Source organism: Centrocercus urophasianus, unplaced genomic scaffold, assembly GCF_019232065.1.
Source record: "Centrocercus urophasianus isolate 14NV4802_14NV808 unplaced genomic scaffold, USGS_Curo_1.0 seq_21, whole genome shotgun sequence".
Lineage (NCBI taxonomy): Eukaryota > Metazoa > Chordata > Aves > Galliformes > Phasianidae > Centrocercus > Centrocercus urophasianus.
In genome coordinates, this window is record NW_024884767.1 from 15,444,255 (window position 1) to 15,459,082 (window position 14,828).

Here is a 14,828-nt window from a genome sequence, read left to right on the forward strand (position 1 = left end):
CCAGATGACTGACTACCATTGTCATGAACTTGGAAAAATCTGTGAACAGTTTACACATAGATAAGAGAACGATTATTATTAAATTTTTTAAATGGGAGTAAATCAGGACTAATTTCAGACAAACACAACGTAGTAATTGTCTGGTCACAGAGCTATGAAATGCATTTTATGTATTTTCTTCCCAAAGGAATCAAACACTTTAGCGTTTCAGTTTACATTGTATATCAGACTACTGTTTTTTTTTTGTTGTTGTTGTTGTTTTTTGTTTTAATGTCATAAGAAAACAGGGTGTTATCAAAAACAACAGAACATTCAAACGCTTCCTGAGACAGCCATATGAAGTGACGTTTTGCCATATTACACATGAATACCCAGATGAAGTGCATAGAGCTGCAGCAGGGCCTGAGATAGAATGTCTGTAAAGCTGCAGCATTCTTATCTCTAGAGCATGCACAACTTTTTCAGTTTGAGTCTCACTGTGGGCACACAGGACAGAAGTCCAAGTCCTAATGTGTCCTTCCTGAAGGATAGGGAAGGCACAGTGTCCTGGCATTAAGTGACTTGAGCTTTATGCTAACACACCCTACACCCAGAAGGGAAGCTGCAGGATGATCACAGACAAGTCCCTGCGCACAGCATATTTGTTGGTGATGTGCTCTCCCCAAACAGTAAAGGCTACATGCGAGACCACTCCTGAGCACGATCCTCTTTGCTCTACTAGAGCAAAGTATCTCAGTGTCCACATCGCTACAGACATGTAGAGAAATGTGGAACCCGCTGTTTTAAAATATCCTCTACCCATGTATACGTGAAATACAGAAAAGTGCATTTCAGAAAGATTTTACCTCTAACTGGAATACATTGTCTAGATGGCCATTATAGTATCAGTCGATTTTAGGGCAGGATGACATAAAAAGGTGATGTGGTACTTCAGATTGGATCTAAACCCATCATTGCTACTGCAAACACACATTTTATACTTTTATTCTGTATCCAGAAATATAAGCTTTAAAATGTTGGGGACTTACGTGATACCCTTGCACGTATACTTTTACATTTATAGCTAAAATATCCAGTCCAGCTGGACGTAACTCATTAGTTATAAGCACTGAGAAATTTATACTAGCTGTTTTTGCAACTTGTTATTCTCTGGCTCCAACACTTTGGGAAGCAAATCTGCAAAACACCTATGCCTGTTCAACTTGCAATATGTAATTACGGCATATTAGCATTATAATAATTTGCTTAGAAGAATTCAGTCTAATATAACAATTGAACTGTTAATTTCACTGTATTTTCTAATGGAGTATTTATTTACAAGAACAGCTTTCATTCCATTACTCTCAAATGCTGTAAGTAGTAATGAAATTAATTCAAATTAAACAAAAAATCAGTGATTTTACGCTTTCATTATTTTAAATCAGTGCAAGGTTTCTTTTTTGAAGAAAGACATAACCATCACTTTCCTATCCCTTGTAGTAGCATGTTTAGATTTCTGAATTTAGTCTCAGCATCTTTCATCAGCAGCGCATCTCAGTACATATAATCCTAATTCTCAAACGCTATTTATGTATGAAACTCCTTACAGTAAGCTATGACTACATTTTGTTTTTAAACTAGTTATTGCTGAGTCATTAAGAACACTGCACACATCTCACAATAACATTATCTTTTATTAGAGATCTTATTTTACATATCCCCATAAGATATAAAACCTTCAAAGAGAAAATATCAAAAACCTTCAATTTAAATCAGTTTGTTTCAGACAACATGAGTAAGTAAAAACAAAGACATTTAAGAGGAACGTAAAAAAAAAAATCAGTACAGGTATTACTAGTATGGAAAGTAATTACAAGATTTAAATCTTTTTATTTTTTTTTTTATTCAGCATTGTCTTTAAAACCATCCTGGATGAAAGAAAGGGTGTTTGGTTTTCTTAACCAGTAGTTTTACAACCAGCAGCTACAAAATAGAAAAAAACACAAGCTGAAAGGTGAATATGCAGGGAAAAAAACTTCACTGGAATCTCATAGCAAAAAATGTAGTGTAAGGTGATACTACGAACTGTTGGAAAAAAGAAATTAATAGTCACATTCTGAACCAATTAACATAAAATTTATTTTCAGACTTCGGAGTTTTGACTTAGTTACAGATTTCGGGAATGTCTGAATTCCAGACTGAAGGCTGTTCTGTTGCTACACAAAAAGCAATGCAAAATAAGAGAACAATGACTACATCTCCTGGTTAAGAAAGACACAGGCGTCATGATTGTACAGCTGATGACGAAAGGTACAAAGCTATTTGATCTTTTGGAAGCAATTCCAATGGTAAAATACTTCAAAACATTATTGCATCAAAATTTTACCCTTCTGCTTCACAAAACTTGAAGTATTTTGAAAGCTCTCTTGCACAGAACAAACAAAAGTCTCTGAAGCATTTTAATTCTAACGATGCAATAAAATAAACATTATGAGAACCTTCTGCTGGCGAGTCTACCGAGCTCTGACTTCCAACAACAACAGAAGTATTTTCAATTACTATAGCTCAGAAAAACTTACAGTACACGTTTATTGCATGAAAACATCAATTTCAGGGATCTGTCTGATTCTTTCATTTGTGGTTAGTGGTTCTTATATTTTTGACATAACTTGCACCACATCCTGCTACGTACATCCACTAACTACAGAATATACAGCAGATTGAATCAAATAGGGCAAATCTATGCAACCCTGATGGAGACCCAACCCATGACAATGCACAACATTTTCTTTTAAGATAGCCTGTAGCTACAAGATATCATCTAATAAATCGTGGATCATAATGATGGTATTAAACACAGTAGGTATTATTAGAGTTAGAAAACAGCACACCTTTTTACCAGTTACAATGACTTTCCATGCAATAGTATTGAAGATAGGCAATGAAGTTTGAAAGGCATAAACGAGATGGAAAAGGTAAGAAGATATACGAAGATTAGTAAATGGGATAACACTCAAGTGTGTGTTTATGTGTGTTAACTGTAAACAGTAGCTCTACTTAGGGAGTATTTCTCACACTTGAATGGCTTCAGCACTAAATATGAATTAGATAATATGTGGAAATAAAGCTAAAAGTAAGACTCCATTCTTCAGTAATGTGAACATGTGAACACTGGCGATGTAACTGAGGTTACAAGCTTGAAAAATTATGCTTAAAATATAGGCACATGATTCTGAATGCACAGGTCACAGAGTCTGCGACAGGCAAGCACACGTTTTGATGGGTTTGCAAACTATGTCTTGCTTACTACCAACTTTCTGCGTCGAACTGCAATTTCCTTGAAAGCAGCTGAATTTAGATTTTACAGTGATTTTTGTCTGTTTCATATTATGACATCATATTAATACATTCAAATAGTTGCTCGGAATAAGATAGTACAAACTTGGTGCAGGAGGACATAGATCAGAGTGTGGCCAGCATTGTCAAACAGGAGATACACAGCTTAAGTATTATATAAACTACTTTTCCCCAAAAAGCATTAACATAGACACCAAAATTTTAACAAGACATATCAAAAAATAAGGCACATTTATCTTGATATGGTAATCTTGAAATAGAAAACTCACTTCAGAGAACATTGATATCTAAATGAGTTTTATAAAAAATCTTGTAATCATGATAAGCATGGACATTTCTCATCATGTATAATGGAATAATTGCACATATCCCAGTGTGTCAAGTAACAAAAAGGGAATTTTATTAAATGATTCCATTGCAAAATTATTTCGTAGGTTCATGTTTTCCTATTTACATAATTCAGGTGAATGGCAGATGTATTAAAATCTACCACCACTTGTCACAAGTACTGCAGGCTTTCATTTTACCACAATTAAAGATCCCCTTTTCGTTGAGTAAATTGAAATTAATTGTGGAATAATTTGACATTATTGTCATTGATATAAATGATTGCAGATTTTTGGAAATCAGCTAGTAACAAGTACATTTTATTGTGTTTTGTTTCAAAGTTGAATCAGGGCTTTCTACACTGAATTATTTATACATAAATTTATCAGCAATCTGCAAAGAAAGCTGCTTAAAACCCAAATCCCCTTCTTATGAAAATTAAAACACCAGAAACATAATTAGCATTTGACCTGAGATTTAATCTGTTGAGAGGTTAACATCCTTATAAATTTCTTCACTTGTTGCACTAATGTGTTAACTTATACTGATGTTGGTATTTTATGGGAAAAAAAACAAAAAAAACAAAAAAAAAAGTTGCTTGCAACATGGCTTTTCACTGTGTTGGTAAAAAAAAAAAAATAATAATTAGACAATGCATGTTTTTCTCACAGTATCCAGAAGCTGGAATAACAATAATGTGCTTCTTATTGCACGCAAAATTTTGAGGAGATACTTGCAGATTCCTCTTCTCTATCTGAGTATTACAACCAGACTTCATCTTAGTCGAATCCGGAATGTATTTATCTCCATAGAACTCATATTTATTTCACTTATATTTCTGGCATCTGGAGGTGAATGCATCAAAGATAAAGATGCAGGTGTAAGACTTTCCACATGGAATTTGTTAAAGAGTTTATGCACCTTTACCTGCAGAAAAAGAATAAATAAATTAGAAAATACATGAAGTACCTTAAACTTTACTTCAATTTTATCTCCAAAATGCCAGGCAAATACCTTCACAATTATCAGCGCAACAATTCTTGCACCAAAATTACTGACTATTTCTATAACACCCCAAACTCTATACACTTGATTCAATCTTTTCAGGTAGAGTTCGCTTGCCATATTTCAAAGCAAGTAAGGTAAACCAGAATATTTAAAACATGATCAGAAATACTTGGATTAAAATTCTCCTTGTATCTAAAAAGAAAAAAAATATATATCAATTTTTCAACAAATAACTTAAATCTGTTTCAAGATTTGCTGTAAAAAATTTTAGAGATTCTAGAAATTATTATCCAGCCTACCGCCCATGGTATCAATTACAACAAAGATCCATGATGTACACATGATTGCATTTGCAAAACATTCAGATATCTGTATGCTTTATATGCTTTAATGAGGAAGTTTTCAAAGTACCAGTCACATGACTTGTAGATAAGTTTAAAAAAACTATTCAAAAGAAAACACTTCAGAATTTTTAAAATAACTCTCTTTGGTAAAGTTGCTCATACTATACCATTCAAAAAGTGTTTGAGAAATACTGCTGTTATATCAAAACTGCACTTGCAGGAAGTTAGTAAGACTAAATTTGATCTAAAAGTTAACTTGCAGATGCTTACATGGTAATTTCCATGCAGCAGCAGCACCACATCCTTATTAAATGGAAAGTAGATTTCAAGACAAAGTTAGCTATAATTCTGTATTTCTCGAGAAATATTGATTTACACTTCAACAATAATTTACTTTTTTACTGTTATTACAGTACTTGCACAGTAAAACATCCGTAGAATATCAGCATACCTTTCCCTGAGTGGTGGAACAGAGCAGACCCACATCTTTGTTTGAAAACCTACAGTCAAATCCCTTCCTGTGAAGAATCAGAGCAGCTTCATCAGACGGCTCAGTATCTATCTGCAAACAAACCAGAAGTTACTCAGAAAGTTGCAGAGCCAACAAGGCATTTTAAGACCTTGTAAGATTGTCATTACCTTAAAATGAGGGAACCACTCACACCTTAAATAACGTTCAGCCTGAACTGAACGCGCTTCTTTTATTGTCTATAAGATTAAACATAAAAATGACTAGATAGCATAGTGATTTTACATACACAGATACTATCAAATGTGAATTTAAGTGGTGAACAAAAAAATTCAGACCTCAATAAATTCACATGCACAAGAAGACTCAGAATTTAAGTGTATCTATCATAGTCTTACTAATGGGCTTCCCAGGAAAATTATATGGCAAAAACAGAAGAAATCAGAAAGCATATTACAATATGTAAAAGTAATTACAATAGGTAGCTTTAAATACTGTAACTATGTTGTAACAAATTTTCCTTTTGCAAATCTGCCCCATAAAATCTCACATGGCTTAGAAGTTGTGTGAAACCACACACTAGCATACAAATATTAAACAATTACAGATAAGACATGTGGTGCCCTTGAGCCTCAATAGGCAACAGAGTAATCCAAAACCTCAAATTTCTGATTTGGGATAAATTTCTAAAATCATTTAGGACAAACAGTCACATAAATACTTGAAGTCAGAATCTTGTTTTGACACGTATTTTTCAGGAAACAGTCATATCCTAGAGAACGGAAAGCTTCCCAGATTGGGAAACTTTTCGTAAATACAGTAAGGCATAACAAAAATATGACCTGTACAGTAAGAGTAACAAATGAAATTCTACTTCTCATTATTGATGCATATGCAGGCACACTATCTTCACAGCACCCACAAGTGGCCTGCGACGAGTTGTCCTACATGCCACAGGCCGTTTGTTGTATCACTATACTTACCTGTCATTTATTTTCTATCACATGATTTATTTCCTTGTATGTATTTTCTATTTTAGTTCTCCAGCCCTTCATTTTATTAAATATTTAATAAAGGGGTGTAAGTTTTTTTGTTTGTTATTTAAAACCTTGTTTAACTTGAATTGGGCACTGACATTTTTTCCCAGTAATCTCTCTCATAGTCACATTCATTTTTGTTACTTCAATAAGATCTATTGCCTTGGAGAAGCCTAACTCAACAAGTGTTAGCCATTTTGTGAAGCTTTATCTCTCTGAGGTGCAACAAATAAGCAGTATCAATAGATTAGGTGTTCAGATCCATATGAAGTTTCTTCTGATAGTGTAGATCTTGGAACAATATCTTTAACAAGTTTCTTTGAAATACAGCACGATATAACTTCACAGTACTACAAATTCAGTTTTAAATGTAATTCAGATAATAAAATGGTAAATTCAGGGTTTTTTTAAGCAAGTTCTCCCTTTAGAACAACAAAAATGTACCCAACAGTACGTGGACCTGAAATACGATAATTTGCAGCAAGATGTTAACGTGTAAAAATGCTGCATAGTTTACAAAACCAAAGCACATCTCAGTTTGAGAAGATTTTCATGAATAACACAGCTTTTAACCACCTAAAATCATACTGTTAATTAATGAAAGATATCCATGGTAAAATGATTTAAACAGGTTTAGTACACCTACTTATTATCTGTGGTGGCTGAAAAAGTTCTTACGCTGTTTATTGAAACAGAAGCTCCATTTCCAAGATTAAATTAATAATAATGATGTATCAACATTATTTTCAGTTTCTAACTATGTAATACTTTGTCAGCCACATGGAAAAGTGCTGCACTTAAAAGTAGACATTTTTATGCATACAAAATGTTACTGTCTAAACATCAGATTAGAGATGTATTAAAATTCATACTAAAAAAGCCTGACTTTTGATGGGGTTAACTGATGTTAAGAATGACAAGATAGTAAGAAAGTATCAAAACTTTATCTTCAGTAGAATTATCTTGTAGTCACCTTCATAACAAACAACAGTATAACTGACAATATGAAAATTTCACTTCTTAAGTTTTTAAAATTAAACATTACCTTAATTAAGATTCAAAATGTTTAAAACATAAAGGTAATTAATGGTGCCTTTGGGAAGAGAGCTTCGATAACATAGTACTCATGATTTTACACTTTCTAGGACTTACTATGCACAGAGCATCCATAATCCATTACTAAAAGAGGTGTAAGACTGAGCAAGCTGCCACAGTTTTCACATATACTTTATCTATTCTTATATCAACTAAGGGAATGTATGAGCAAAAATGAACATAACTTATGTCACATATACCCTCTAAATATAGCTATGCTTCCTCTACAAAAACCTGTAACAAATTTCTGAATGTCTAGAAAAGATAAACATCCTTAATCTTGCACAACAAAAAGCATTTATATTTGGTATAAGGGGACAAATGCACTCAGTTTTTAAAATCTCAATGTCCTGTCCTGTAGGCAAAATCTTTGCCAAACAAGATATATGGTGTTAGGCTCCTGCATGATGGGATTACGCTCAATGGCATTTTTCCCACCACAGGGGAGGAGAGTTTAAAGCAAAGTAACAATTTCCCTTTTTCTCATTTACGTTTTGATGTATTTTCATGAATTCTAATTTCTACCTTAAATCTTAAATATATATTTTAATTTAGTACCCTTTTATGTGAAATAGTTATAACACCATTTCTTGAAATTCTGCTCCTTATTTAACAATCAGCACAACAAAGAAAAGGTGATGTGTATTAGTAAATGACTCTTAGTGGAAAGATATGGAGGTACTCCACGACACATCCTGACCCACTCCCAAGACAATATCAAGCTGACAGCCACTGCTTCTGTTTCATGTGGGCACGAGCAATACAGGGAAGGAGCAATGAGAGAATTAATCAAGAGCTACAGAAACATGGGAACAGTGGTAAGGGACTCAGGAGCATTTGCTGTTTTTTCGTCAGTCCTTTCAGTCAAAAGGAAAAAATGACCAGTACTCTTTAATAACCTTATTAGTGACACAGATTATGGGACTGAATGCACCCAGAGCAAGTTTGCTGATGACACCAACCTAATTGGTGTGGTTGACGCAGCAGAAGGAAAAGATGTCATCCAAAGACATTTTGATATGAAAGATGGGCTCTTTTGCGCCTTAAAGATACCCTCCATACTCAGATGATTCTACGATTCTAGGATCTTTGAGGTTCCTTACAGCCAAGGCCATACTATATTCTACGACATGATTTTTCTACACCACTTGGACAACCACAGATCTAAGATTCCAGATGGGATCTGTGTAAGGGGGCAAAAAGAGCTGTCACAAGTACCTGCCAAGCCACTTTCAAAAGCGTACCAGTAGTCTCACTAAGTGGGGAGTTCCCAGAAGATTACAGGTTGCCAAAGTGATGTGCATCTACAGGAACGGCAGGAAGGAGAAATAGGGGATTAACTGGCCTGTCATTGTGATCTTGGAACCAGGGAAGGTCATGGAGCAGACCATCTGAAGTGCTGTCATATGGCATGTGCAGGACAACCAGCTGAACAAAGCCAAACAGCACGAGCTTACGAAAGGCAGGTCCTGCCTGACCAATCTCCTTCCAAGAGAAGATGATCTGCTTAGTGGATGAGGGAAAAGTTGTGGGTGTAGCTCACATGGACCTTAGCAAAGCATTTGATACACAGCTTTCTCCTGGAGAGACTGGATGCAGATGCTCCGTCTGCTGGGCAAAGAACAGGCTGGATGGCCAGGCCCAAAGGGTTGCTGTGAATGAGTTAAATCGGGCTGGCAGCGTGTCACAAGTGCCATTCCTAAGGACTCAGTATTGGCACCGGCTCTCTTTAATACCTTCATCAACCATCCTGTCATTGCTGGGGAGTGGGTGAATCCCCAGCGAGTTTGCCAGTGACACCAAGTTGGGTGGCAGTGTTTCACCTGCTTGAGGGTGGAAAGGCTCTACAGAAGGATCTGGACAGGCTGAGGTTAATGAACTGCATCCAATTTTACGGCATTCTACAAGGCTAACCATTGTGCGCAGCAACTGGCTGTCAAACTTCTCCCGGGTGATAAGGAACAGGACTCAATGAAATGGCCTAAGCTTGCATCATGGAAGGTTTTGACTGGATATCAGGATGAATTTCTTCCCACAAAAAGTGCTTAGGTGCTGCAAGAGGCTGCCCAGAGAAGTGGTGGAGTTGCCATTCTTGGAGGTGTTCAAGAAACATGTGGATCCGGCACTGAGGGACGTGCTTTAGCAGTGGACTTGTGATGTTAGGTGGATAATTGGGTTTGATGATGGCATGGGCCTTTTCCAACGTCAATGATTTTATGACACTTTTTGCAAATTTCTTTGTAAAACGTTCAAAAAAAAAAAAAGGAAAGAATCACCTACCCACGATCAAGAAAACTGCTTATACGTTATCCTACTGCCACTTCTCATTAGGACTTAGGAAGTGCTAGTTAATACACCTCACACTGAGAATCCTAAACAGATGGCATTTCTTTTAAGAAAGCAAGCGTTAGTTGAAGATGCTTTAAAATATCTCCTTCTGCATGATGTCATATGGCATGGAATACCCCTCTGGCCAGTTTAAGTCAGCTTTCCTGATTCTGTCTCCTCCCAGCCCTTTTGTTAGTATGAGCTGAGAAACTGGAATGATCTTGGCTCTGTACAACACTGCTTAGCAATGATTATAAACATCAGTGTGCTATCAACACTGTTTTTCTCCTGGAACCAAACCTTATACCAGACACTCTGGTAGAAGTGTCTCTGGTAGAAGAAAACAATTCTGTCCCAGCTGAAATTCAGACACTGCCTGGGTTTTCTTTTTAAAACATACCAGAGAACAGTTTCACAAGAAGCCTGGATGGTAGGTAGATATTAGTGTAATTAAAAAAGGTACTTGTACTGAAGTCTAAGAATAGTGTAAGAATTTATTCCAGTGGGTGTTAAGATGTGGTAGATTTTCCATCAGGTCCACCAAATAGAATCAGGCTTTTTTAAAAGCAAAAACTAGTATACTCAGAGCAAGGTTTACTGAACTGAAATTTAATTCTTAATACAGAAGAGGCTGAAGTATTTGATCTAAGAAACCTTTCTTTGCTCAAACTGTGATCAAATCCATGAAAATACATGCTCTCCAGAGATAGAATAAAGTACTGTGCATTTTAGTACATTGTGAAAAAGTAGTTCTTCTATTTCACAATCCTTCATGACCACTGTGTAATCACATTTCTTGCAGAATTAACAAAAACAAGCCATTACAATGTAGTAATAATATACAGAATGTATCAAATACATTATATAATGTATGAAATACACGTATAATACATATAATGTATGAAATTCATAAGCTACTTTCCTAAAGTAAAGCACTTCATTGGACTATATTAATAAGACTGTTGATTAAAAAGCTGCTTGATCTTACCTTTGATTGGACTGTCCTCAGATTAACTATATTCATATCGCAAGGCATAGATGACATGAGTGGAGAAAAAGTATTCAGCATCTCTGGGACACCTGAATCTGCATTTGTTGTCATAGGAATTACAGGATGATTTAAGAAAGAAGATGTCATATGGCTAAGAAGTGAGGGAAAACTGACTGATGCCTTCTCTTCATTCTGTAAAACATAAGAGAAAACAGTGATAGAATCAAGTTACTATACCAACGTCTGAACTTCTAAACCCATTTGCCTTACTAATGATTCCACTAATTTAAGAGGAACTCTTACTCTGCAGAATGTCCATTCAATGACTTTTGGAAACTTCTGATCACCTGCAAGTTGTCTTTAGTGGTAGCAGGAGATCCTTCTCATTTACAGATCATTACTATGTCTTTTAAGAGAGTAATCAGATATCTCCTTTTCTACCATTATGCAGCTTCTCATGTTAGCAAATTGCTCTCAGTTATTCAATATTTACCTGAATACTGAAACCAAAATACTCTTTTGCAGACTTCCTTTCCTCTATTTCTTATTTTTTCATACTGTGTTCAGATTCACTTGAATCCTATCTCTCACTTTATTTTTATATCTAGTATCTTAAAACTGTTTTCTGGAGGAACTTGCAATCTTTGTCTTGATCTATAATGCAGCTTACTTTCAGTGGTTTTATTTCAACACTATACCAGCAGGAACTGAAGGGAATCCTTCCCTGGCTTTTACTGAACAGTTCTTTGAGTGCTTTTTACACGGCTGCAGAAACTGTATCACAAATGAATAAGTCCTCATATTCACACCAGCTACTTAAAGCTTTATAAGAATCTGAAAAAGAAACCTAAAAAGTCAATTTCATTCAGTCAAGGAAACACATGAAAACTTATTCTTGCTCTTCATCACATAAAATCCCTACTTCTTAAAACAGGTGACTTTTAGTGAAGACTTTGCAAAAAGTTTACAGCCTCTTAATCTTTGCCATTTTAAATTCGCATTTTAAGATAGGCTGAAACCATTAAATTAAAAAATAAACAGGAATGCGTAAAGCAAAGGAGATTATCTATCAGTTCATAATGGACAACCATAATAGTAATTCCTATTCTGGAGTGTGCATACATATTAATTTTTTACCTTTGCAGAAGCATTAAATACATAAAAACATCTGACAGTGTAGCAATAGAAAAAATGCCAGAGATGACTTGATGCAAGTTGATAACTTCTGTTTTGTTGGTGGTTCTTTTCATAGCAATGACTAACAGCAATTTGCTTGTTTGGTAGCTACTAAGCATTGAGGTTAATCTTTTTATGGATGTATTATGGTCCCCAAAATTGCATTCCATAAATTGAAAAAGTTAATAGTTGTAAAGGAGTTCTCCCATGTGCATCATTGCATTTATCTTCATCCACTATTTTACTGCATGCTTAATCGGTTTGAAGTCCTTCTGTGATTCTACAGTTACCTTCATTTTGTAAATTATTTTATACAGTTCAGCATCACTGGCAATTTTTTTTTTAATGTTATTTTCCACTTTTTCGATGAAAATATGAGCAGACTTGCTCAAAATACAATTAAACCTAACAGAAGCCTTCTGTTCAAGTGACTGAATGAACTCCTAAACCCACAAAAAAATATAAACATACGTGTTTTTTTCAAGTTAAAGAGCACTGTTTGACCTCAAAACAAATGCTGGCTGTTTACTTTTTTCCCCATGCATGTGCTGAAGTCAGTTACAACACTTTATCATCAGTTTTCTTACTATTCTTCAATCATGTTTTTTTTTTTTTCTGTAAAAGAACCTGCTTAGATGTGTCAGAACTTTAAAAGTAGCATCCTTAAATATCATAAAAATGCCATGTGAATTAGTCAAATAATAAATTCATCCTAATTCCAGCCGCAATACCGGAGGGCAGAAGAAGACAAAAGCACTGTCCAGCAATCACAGTTGTTTGAGATTAGTTTTTCGTATGCATTTTTTGACTTTAGGCTTGCATACTCCAAAGCATTTCACAACACAGACTTTGCTAGAACTCAAGTTCTTCCATTTCTTCCCCTGGTTTTGACCACTGCCAGACATACACTATAAACATCAAAGTAAGAGCTGTACACCCGTTTTTTCCCCCATGTTTTATCTATATGCAAATTTTCACTGTAAGACATCCCACATAGTTGGAGAAGAGCCACAATTCATTACCGAAACAGTACCTGATAACTCATTCAATCAACTAGTACTTTATGAATGGAACTACCGTGCTGAGGTCATCTGACATGTACAGAAGTGAGAATTTACAGAACGCTTCTGTTCCATGTACAGAAAAATACATACCAGACAAGTGTGACATCCGTGAGTTAAAACCTCTCCTAAATCTTCTCAGTGTGGAAAATAGGGAAATAACAGGAGACAAATTTGTGTATTGGTTGACTTGAGAGTAATAAAGGGCTCACTGTACAAATATCTGGTGAATTCTGCGCCATGTCTAGGAAAGGTTGACCCTCATGAGGGCTGAGAGGTCTAGATATACTGGAGCATTGGACAGTTACTGGTGGCACGAACTTCCACAGAAGTTAAATGCCTGGTGCTGCACCTGGGATAGAGCAATGTGAGATAAAAGCACTCATGGGAGACAAGTTACTTGAGAGCAGCTCAGCAGGAAAGGTCCTGGGGGTGCTGCTAACAGCAGCTCAGCATAAGCAGCAGTGCGCCCTGGCAGTCAGAAAGGAAATACCACATAATGGATTAAACATAGCACAGCCAGCTGGGCAAAAGAAGAGATTCTCCATTGTGCTTAGTGATGCTGCAGCCTCACCTTTAATACTGTGCCGGGCTGCAAAATATGAAAAGTACAAAAATGGTTCTTGAAAGTATCCAGAGGAGCAAAGTTGGTACAGGGCTGGCAGGCATCCCCTGTGAGGAAAGGCTGAGGACACTGGGCTGTCTAGCCTGGAGAAGAGGAGGCCAAGTGGTGATTTCACTGTTCTTGGCAGCTTTCTGAGGAGGGGAAGCAGAGGAAGGAGATGGGCTTTACTCCTGGAAGCTTACAGCAGGACATGCAGGAATGGCACAAAGCAGAGCCAGAGAAGGGTCAGACCGAGAACTGAAACAATTTCTTTATCATGAGGGTGATCAACCTCTGGACCACTCTTCCTAGAGAGGCAGCAGATGTCCCATACCTATCAGTGATAAGGAGGCATTTGCACAATGCCCTTGATAACATGGTTTTAACTAACTTCTGATAGAGCAAATTCTCAGCTACACTATTTTTCAATATAGCTATGCATTTTTGCTAGAAATGAACACGAGCCTGTTTGGCAAGGATCAACGAATGTCAACAGATGCCATTATTTCCACATGGAGGAATTCAATGACCCACCTTTGCTTCACACACACTTCCATGTCAGACACCACACTGCCAAACTTCCTCTGCTGCCATCTGTCACATAGCAACAATATACCAAAATATTGGTGGTCAGGTTTAACTTTTACTGCCATACCACCAACATCTGCCTCTGACATCGTGGGCAAACATAATAAAACAGGAAGCATTACTTTCAGAGCAGCCCTTGTAAATTTTAAAAAAGAAGGTATTTTTTACTGTAAAGATGCAGTAAAATCAGTCTCAGTTGAGAAACCAGAAGAGATGAAAGTAAAGACACTGAAAACTTTCAAGAAGAATATAAGCTGGAGAGAACCATTTACTGTCATGGACAAAGTAGTCAGGGAACTCTGATCAGAAACACAAAGAGTGGCTCTTAACCTCCTAGATTATTGAAGTAACTGAAGATTGCAGGAAAACGACCTTGAGGGACTCTGGCAAATGCAGAATCAGAGCTGAATCAATTTCACTCATCTTTGCTCCTGAAGTGTTTAGATGTTTTATCACCGTCAGAA

The 14,828-nt window shown here is 36.1% G+C and overlaps 1 protein-coding gene across 1 annotated transcript in view; it reads right to left on the reverse strand.

Moving 5' to 3' along the window:
- Positions 1-1,654: 1,654 nt before the first annotated feature.
- Positions 1,655-14,828, reverse strand: part of MAN2A1 (mannosidase alpha class 2A member 1) — a 115,066-nt gene continuing 101,892 nt past the window's right edge. Inside the window, exons 20-22 of the mRNA XM_042822838.1 lie at positions 10,933-11,127; positions 5,467-5,577; positions 1,655-4,590 (exon numbers count right to left, since the gene is read on the reverse strand). Coding sequence (XP_042678772.1) covers positions 4,438-4,590; positions 5,467-5,577; positions 10,933-11,127 — 459 coding nt within the window. The 3' untranslated portion in view covers positions 1,655-4,437. The remainder of the gene's footprint in view (positions 4,591-5,466; positions 5,578-10,932; positions 11,128-14,828) is intronic.